This window comes from Silene latifolia, chromosome 6, assembly GCF_048544455.1.
Source record: "Silene latifolia isolate original U9 population chromosome 6, ASM4854445v1, whole genome shotgun sequence".
In the NCBI taxonomy this organism is placed as follows: domain Eukaryota; kingdom Viridiplantae; phylum Streptophyta; class Magnoliopsida; order Caryophyllales; family Caryophyllaceae; genus Silene; species Silene latifolia.
This window is the reverse complement of record NC_133531.1, coordinates 22,537,759-22,546,868: the sequence shown is the minus strand read 5'-3', so window position 1 is coordinate 22,546,868 and position 9,110 is coordinate 22,537,759. Positions and strand designations below refer to the sequence as shown.

At 37.1% G+C, this 9,110-nt stretch overlaps 1 protein-coding gene across 2 annotated transcripts; it reads right to left on the bottom strand.

Annotated features, from left to right (window-relative positions):
• Positions 1-975: 975 nt before the first annotated feature.
• On the bottom strand, positions 976-7,630 carry LOC141586527 (endoribonuclease Dicer homolog 3-like). Of its 2 annotated transcripts, XM_074407788.1 has the most exons (3): positions 7,439-7,616; positions 1,844-1,944; positions 976-1,393 (listed from the first exon to the last, which is right to left on the bottom strand). In XM_074407788.1, exons 2-3 carry the CDS (start codon positions 1,941-1,943, stop codon positions 1,254-1,256), a joined length of 240 nt encoding a protein of 79 aa, XP_074263889.1. In that variant the 5' UTR covers position 1,944; positions 7,439-7,616; the 3' UTR covers positions 976-1,253. The 2 variants fall into 2 exon arrangements, with proteins under 2 accessions (XP_074263889.1, XP_074263888.1); XM_074407787.1 differs by lacking the exons at positions 976-1,393; positions 1,844-1,944 and adding an exon at positions 2,077-4,094 and having other exon boundaries at positions 7,439-7,630.
• Between the last annotated feature and the right edge of the window lie 1,480 nt (positions 7,631-9,110).

Genomic DNA, 9,110 nt, shown 5'->3' with positions numbered 1-9,110 from the left:
GATAATTAAAAATAAATTTTAATGCTAAACAAATGTAGCCCGGGCGAAACCGGGCATCCATACTAGTTTATTTATATAGTGGGATAGTGTATTCCTTAATTTATTTTATTCTATGTCAAAATTAATGCAAATGTAAACTATTTACTGGTACAAATAGAGTACATAAGTTGGACACTCTTACAAACAAAGCATGTTGAGCGGACTTGGTCCTTCCGACCAATTTGGTTCGTACACGACCCAGACCTTGACTCGTCATGTGGCACCAGGGAAGGAAGCATGCTCCGACCACTGCATAGTCGTACGGAATGGGACACATGGACCTGCCACGTGCGTACCCTTAACCGTACAAGTACATCCTATAAATATACGGCACTGTTCACTAATGAAGGTAATCATTCCTCCACTCTCTAGCTATTCACTTTATCTCAGTACAATTCAGCAAATTTCATTTCGAGTCATTCAATACAGTAACAGCCTCTCTGTATTGTTGGCACAAAGGGTAACGCTCCAAAGCTACATACATCGGGCCCCCTTACTCCGCAACTACTAGTAGATATCCTTTAGATATTGAGGAGATGTTGGCAGCAAATTTACAGTCGCCGGTTTTTTGCAAATATTTTTCTATTTTTCCTCTCGCCTCTAATGCTCTTTGCTCATGTTTTCAAGTTTGACATAAAACCATACAAACTTAGTTTTATCATTGAATATAAACGGCTTGGAATTCAAAGGACTAGAAAAATGAAAAACTCGAAATGCAAAATAAGGAGTTCAAAAGACTCTCAAGAAAATAATGTTCCAAATGTTATTTGACAGTGTACTTTAAGTTGGTCAATATAATTAAGATCAGCAAAATTTCACGGTGATTTTGAAGTAGTTGTGAGAATCGGATAGAACAAGGTGTTACCCGAACTTATTATAGTTATTAGAGCTGGTTTTGCGCAGGTAGGCTTCCCCCTTGATAAAACTTGCGTAGTATACAACAAATAACATCATACTTCATTAGAAGAAACTAGCTAAAATTGTAACTGACGAAAGTCGATCAATATCGGAGCAAATTGACAAAAAAAAGTCTTGCTGGATGGCCTCACAAGGATAAAATGACATAAGACAGCCTGATCCAAATTTTTTTTTTTTTAAAAAAAAAAAAAAAAAAAAAAAAAAAAAAAAAAAAAAAAAAAAAACAGCCTGACAGTTGCACATTAAGGCATTAAGCATCCGCGCTTTGGCTTTATAAGTTTATCTAAATAAGAAAGTCAGAAACCTTGCATGTCGAGCATCTCATCGAGACGTTTTACTCTCTCGAACCCTTCACTTACCAAGTAACGAATCTGCTGTTTATCCTGACACCCCTTGTTAGTCTCCATTTCTTGTCTAATCGTTTGCTGCAATTCATCTGCAAATTCAATGGATGAACAAATAGCACTGTCAAAACAGGAGTGAATCATCAGATTCATCGCGTAGCTCAAATTCGGCTTATTGCCAACTAGGAAAGCTCAGGATGATACAGGCTGACTGCGATTCATCAGACTGTCAGGTGAAGAATTAAGGGATACAACTAGCATATTGTAAGCTTGAAGCATACAATCAGTTATAAAGATGTATTTTTCAGAAGAGTTGGTCTTTACGTAAAATGTTTTAACTATGAGTCATGGTACTAGATGTAAGTTTCAATCTTGATATCTGAATCAGTTGTAACGTCTGACCAAAAAAAAAAAAAAAAAAAAAAAAAAAAAAAACTGAACCCAAAATGTTTTTGTTTTCCCGGGATACTTGTGACAGAAAGAAAAGGCATCAACTGAGTCAGAGCCTGACTGGGGGCCTGACAGAGGAAATAGGAAGATACCTCTAGAAGTGCCAGGGGCTCGCCTCGCAGTTCTTAATGCATGTCTGTACAGCTTCAGCACTCTTGCACGGAGAATAAAGTCCTGTAAATCCATGATCATGCTGCAATACCATTCTTCCGTCAATACAATATTACAACCAGCGCAACAAAAATCCAAGGAGCCTAAATAATGCACACAACTTTCTAGATAACAAAACACCGATGATGCAAACTAGGAATTTCATGCACGGAAATGACAAGCATAAAGCAACTTCAGTAATCAAGTGGCAGTCAGCACTTTTTTTTCATTCACATCATCCTCCATTACATAGTTTCAGAATCTATGGGTTGGATCAGAAGAAAAGGGATAAAAACGCTACTATTATAATAATTAGATTATATCAGGATGATGAAATCTCTAATAATTAGTTAATGAGAACAACCAATAACTAGCTTTCCGAGTTTTTCAAGATCAAGAAGAAGGGACAATGCTGCAGAATCCAGAGATCTTTTCTTATCAGCTTTTTCTTCTCCCATGGCCTCCATCACACCAAAGTCAGGTATGCACAGGGTTATTTTCGACATAAAACTATTAAACCCTTTCTTCTTGTTTGGACCTTCACCAACTTCAATCGGAGTTATCAACTGGCGTCCTGTAGTCTCAAAACTTGGCATTGGCCACTGCAATCTTTTACATAGATCATACAGTGAGCTCCTCGGCCCTCCTTTCTGTGCGTTAACAGATGAAATGACCGGAACGCCTCCAATAGGAACCTGAGCTACCTTTTGCTTTTTGTGAGATACAATATCCAATGTGATCGTCCCATCTAATGAACACAGCGTAACGTCATGTGGTTCCCTTTTCCTCTTTTCTCCCACAACATGAGCAAATGAAATCCCGCGATCTTCTAGATCCTTTAACAAATGAAAAGCAGCTTCTCCTCTAGCGGCTTTCCTAGTTCTAGCAATTCCTTCTCCTATCAGTAAAATGTCAGTCAGTTGTAATTTAAGCTCTACAAATATTACTTGACTGTGATTGACACATTGTTCTTTGAAAAAGTAACCACGGCGATCACATAATTCATTTAGTTCTCGGATCGGTGCCAACTCAAGATTCTCAGGAGTCACTATAGGAGACAACAATGGATAGAAAACTCTCCAAACTTCGCCGATTTGAAGCTTGGTGTCTATAAGTATAGCTCCAGCAATACTCTCCACCAAGTCACCAAGAGCCTTGGGACACTGCCTTCCTTGCAGTGTTTTGGTACCCTCGGCCTTCGTAATTAGATTCACATAATCTGTTACTTGTTCAGCAAGTAACGAAGAAGAGTGTAGAAGGTGAGGGAAGAGGTTGCGCCTCACAGCAACTTGAGCAAAATTCTCATTATTCACAGAAGCTGCCCGTAGATCGGTCAATTCTCCCGGGTCAATATCTTTATGGTTTTGATAAAGATGCCATGTCATCAGCACATCAAGCACAGCATCCCCAAGAAACTCAAGCCTCTCATAACAATATTTCAACCCGGCATTTTCATATGTGGAATGAGTAATAGCTTCAAGTAACAGCCCTTTGGTAGAAAAGTCGTATCCAAGTTTGGATTCTAGGGTTGTAATCTCATCAACTTTTTGGGCAAAAGGCCGAACAGATGCCACATCAACAGCCTTATCAACATAACCCATGTCCAACTTAGCTTCAATTCCCAGCCATGTCATCACGTGGATAGACGCCGCTAATCCACCAGCCACATAGTACGCCCCAATAACCGCCTCAACACAATCAGCTATATTTTTGGAGACCAACCACCTATGTCCCTTGTCACAATTCTTACCAAGCACATGCTTTTCATCAATAGTTTGGTATTTGCTATCTAAGGGCACTTTAGATGAGTCAATACCATGCAAACAAGAAGTGGGGTGAACAGAAAGCTGCCCAGGGGCCACCCAACGACGAGGTTCAAATGGGCTGTCACGTATATACTCTTGTAGGCCTCCCTTAATTCCCAAATAATGTAAGGTAGCGTTGCAAATAGCTTGCTGGCGATGAGCAGATAACTTTCCTTCCTGTTTTTCGGGATATGTTAGAAAAAGATGACAGCTCACTGAATATTTCAGTACTGAATCACCGAGTAACTCTAAACGCTCTGACGAAAAATCTTCCAAGCATCTCTGAGTTGTAAGTGCTTCCAAAAGAAGTAAACTTGGAATATTAAATTTGTCTATATTCAAACCAATCTCTTCCCTGAGCTGGCCGGCCAACATCAGACATTCCAATCTGTGCATTACAGAGGGTATTAAATAAAATGCTCTAAGAACAGATAGAGGGACATCTATACTGACTACAAGTTCAGGGGGCATATGAACATGATTTTGTGGCCTTTGGTCAGTACCATCTGACAACATCTTTCGACGCAAGGCAGTAGCTTCACTATCAGACAGAAGATTAAAAGCGTTATGAGTCTGCTTTAGAAGCAACAGTGGTTGTTCCGGGTATAATAGCTCGATTTCATACTTTTTGGTAAAATAATCAGCAAAAGTAGAATACTTTGGCTTCCGAGATGCCTCAAAAGGGCTGTGAGCAGAGGTATCGACCAAGACGTCAAGAACATAGTATATCCTTCCAGTGTGAATTGATATAACAACAGTGTCTTTCAAGTTTCCCATAGAAAATGTGCAATTTGCTAGATTGACATGGTTTTTACTAGCGCAATTTTCATCCAAACAAGAGGATTTAGTTTTTCTTTGAGATAGTTCAGCAGTTAACCAACAAAAACTCTTCATATATTCTACCACAGTAACACAAGAATCAACTGCCTTCCAGTTAATTCTCCAAGAAGCATGATCTTCGACATCCGAAGACTCAAGTGGTAAGATCAAATATGAAGTATCTGTACTCCACAGCCAAGCACTGTCTTTTTGAAGTAGAAATTCTCTTGGTGTACCCTCTGCTTTAGACCCTAGAAATAATTTACCGAATAATCCATTAAAGAGGAGTTCATGAAAGCGCATTCCACGCTTGATTTGATCTGAATCCAAGTGTACTTCTCCAGATGGAGAAACGGACGATATTGCTGTTCTATCGAGCAAATAAAGGTCCATCTTGGCATTAGCAACATCATGATCTAAGTTTGACTCGGTCAAAAGTAAAAAACTAGAGAAGTCTTCACTGTCACAGGAGAAATCAATCCTGTAGGAATGAAATACAGCCCCATGAGGCTTATCTCTCCACTTGCCCGATAAAGCACGTACCGGAACCATCCCATGTAACTCCTTCCTTTTTGTAGTTCCGGCACCAGGCAACTCGCTCTTACTCATATTCAGAAGACTTTCGATAGGCGTGACATCCATGAGATAACACACTTTTCACAAGGTTCAACTGACAAAGTTACTAACCAAAGGGTATTTGGAAAGCGACAAACTATTGTCCGAGATACTGGATTAGGATATTAGTAGTTATCTTACTATAAATCCACAATGCTTTCAATTATAAGAATCTAAACATAGGCATTCGACAAATCAACCTACACAAACAATGAAAGAAATTCATAAGTACCTATAGAGCAGTTTGTCTATTCGTATTTATTGTGGCAAAAACATCTCTCCTCCACAAACATGTCAAACAAATTCAACAAATCACGTAGAGATGAGCGCGAGAGTACAACCCTTTACACGTAAAACCAGGAAAGTTTGTATTATTACTTATGAAGAATGTTTCTCTGATGTACATAGAGCTTCTGGCAAATCTTATTAACACAAGATTCACAATTGCAAATGATTAGTTCGAGAATATATACTTATAGTCACAAGTGAAATCAAAATGAGGAAATCTCAATTCTCTCATCATGCAAGCACCAGAGTAACCAGAGTAACTTATTCCATTCATTTAAATCATAGTTGTTATATAATAGAACTACCTCTTCTTTAATCATACCCAACTAGAACTACCTGTGTATCGAGAGAGATATTTGTGATTGCGAACTCGACATTCACGAGTGTTATTTGACCCTTTTAAGACAGTACTTGTAAATGACTAACTATCTACTATTCCACTTCCTAAGATCCTGTTTTAGTATCTCAGTTAGCAGATAAGAATACCCCGATCACTCTCAGAGTGTCAGCTTACTAGCTTTAGAAATAACTGTAGATTGTTTTTATCAGATAAGAAATCACGCAAAGCAGACAGCAAAATGTAGAACTTCCTCAATAACATGAGAGGAAAAACATATATCATAACTTCTAGCAGAACTGAATGTAAGCGTAAAGCATGTCTATTCATTGCCAAAATCACCCCATTCAAGAACTACAATTCAGTACATAACTAGGATCCTCACTGGTATGCTATAAACATAGGATTTCACACAAGAACTACAACTAGTCAACACCCTTCTAATAAGGAGACATCAGTGATTCACCATTGCTCCGTTAAGTGACCTAAACTTGAATTTGTTACTTTTTAAAAGACCAAATGTAGGACACCAATTAACAACTCAGACTCTCAGGGTGTGTTTGGATACTAAAATAGGAGGGAAAGGAAGGGGAGGGGGAAAGAGGGAAGGGAAAGGGAGGGGAGGGAAGGGAAGGGGAGAGGGAATGAGATGTGGGTGTTTGGATACAATTTCCCTCTAAATCTTGCCTAATGTGGAGAGATTTTGATTAGGCTTGAAGGAGGGAAATTGGATCCCTCCAAATCACTCCCCCTCCATTTCCCTCCGCCCTTATTTGCTATCCAAACAAGGGAATTTAAATTCCCTACTCTCCCTCCCTTCCTTTTCCCTCCAAATCATTCAATCCAAACATACCCTCAAAGTCCATCAACTGCTAAAGAGGCAAAAGGGCAATCACACTCCATCTCACTTACAAAGTTCACCATAACGCACATCTGCGAGAGTAACCCTTCTTTATTATCTTTCCGTATGTCCTTCCTTATTACATACACCCTCTTCCTATATTACCAACCTCGTTTCATCTTCTTCCTTCAAATCACATCAAGATTCATAACTTAACTCTCACATATCACAAAGAGTATATAATCCCTCTGCTACCTATAATTTCCATACAATCTTTCCCAAAAACACCCAAATGTTTGCAAACATTACGCCGGATTAAGAATTCCACACAAATTTTGATCAGCAAATAACACTTCCTTAAATCAACCCATCACATCTCACAAGGAAAATAATATTTTAAATACAATGTACTTGAATATTCTCTCTTTTTCATCCTTCAAATTCATATCATATGCATCCCAAATCCCAATTAACTCACAAATTGATGATTTAACATGGGTAATTCTAAAAAAATCATTATAATCAATTTCTATCCTCAATTCATATTCTTTTTCATCATTAAAATTAATTTACATCCCAAATTATCTATGATTTGACATGGGTAATTCTAAAAAATAATCATCATCAATTTCTCAACCCCAATTCATATTCTTTTTGTTGCAGATTATTAATAATTAATTAACAAAACCAACTAAAACAAGACCAGTAATTGAAATTAGAAGAATTCAAGAAATAAATTGAATTCAAATACAAAAGATGAATAAACATAAAAGTAAAGCATTATCAATTGAAGTAATGGAAGAAAGCAGGGTTAAACTGTGAACAAACATACCTGAAGTAGTAAATAATAAGATGCTGTTTCAATTGAGAAAGGAGATTGAGTGTTGTTACTTGTTGTCAGTTTGTGTGTTTTAATGTGAGTTTTGACTTCTGTGTGTTAAACTGAACTGTTGGGAAGTTGAGGTTCGTACTTTATAGTACCGTCGATGGTTGAACATTCAATGTGTGTGTTTAAAAATCCGTAATTCTGAGACGATATCACACAGTCAAAGGGTTCCATTATAAAATAACACAACTCGTTTATTAGCACTAAATAAATATATTTTTTTATAAAAAAAGATCGTCTCATGGTGTAGGAACATCTTATTCTAAAATTTGAGTCTAAAAAAATAGAGTCATCCTTGGAGTTAGTAATAACTTTAAAATGCTCGAATATTTGGCAAATTCTCATTTAAAAAGGATACATTCATTTTACGTTTAGACAAGTAAAAGATGTTTATATAGAATGAATAAAACAAAAACAGAATGCATACGGAGAAATAAAAGATTTGTCGTCTATGTCGATGTTATTTAACCCGTTTTAAAATCAAGACGAATACATCCGTCTTAAAAAAACTAGCGGATGATATTTAGAGGGTGTTTGGTAATGGTACGCTTGAAGATTTATCCGTACACTACTACAAATCCAGGCAACTACAACGACCCTTTAACAACGCTTATTCACGAAAATCACCATAAGACGTTGTAGAATGGATGACGCGAATTTTACTAAACTTAATTACAACGGTTATGTGTTGTTAACCGTTGTTATTGGTTTTAACAACGGGTCAAACTTGCACAACCGTTGTTAATATAAAAACTAATAACAACAGTTTACTGTAATACATTATAACCGTTGTTAATAATTTGATGCAAAATTGGTGAAACTTTATTACAACGTTTATATTAGTACCCGTTATTATTAGGTTTTAACAACGGTTGTAGACGCAATAACCGTTGTTATTGAAGGTATGAAGATCTAAAGAACAACAGATCGCTTTATTCTGCTATACGCTACAAAACACAAACACAAGCTAATACTGCTACACAAATATCATCCTCCATTCCTCCCTGATCGTCTCTCTTTGTCTTCATCTCCATCACTGTTGTCACCGTCTTCTCTCCCTCATCGTGTTTATCAATCAGGTATATATGTTTCTTAGTTTATTAACTATTTCTTATTAAGATTTCAAGCTATATATAGATATAGGATTGTTCAATTTCCTGGCCTATGAATGTCGATTATTTTTGAATTTGTGAATTTGTTGGGTTAATATCTAATTTGTTGATAATTTAGCTTAATTGATTTTCTGAATTTCGTTTATTTGTTTGCCTATTATTGGATTTTCTGAATTAGTTGCCTATATATTACGAATGTAGAAAATGACTCGAACTTGGATGATTGCTGCAAATATGAGTGACCCCAACTATAAGGATGGTTTAGCTGAATTTTATGAAGTCGTTGCGAACAATTTGAAAGGTTCTTCTAGTATTCCATGTCCTTATGAAAGATGTGGTAATATTAGGTATATGGCTTTTCCGGACGTTAAAATACACCTAGAAAAGTGGAGATTTAGTCGATCCTATACACGTTGGATTTTTCATGGGGAACCATTAGAGGACGAGAATAGCTTTGAAGAAGATGATGTTGAGGTATACGAAAGGCTAACTGATGATCCTGAGTT

What these genes read in the sequence shown, in the direction of transcription:
- LOC141586527 (XM_074407787.1), bottom strand. Translation starts at nt 4,081, where the DNA reads ATGTTGGCCGGCCAGCTCAGGGAAGAGATTGGTTTGAATATAGACAAA.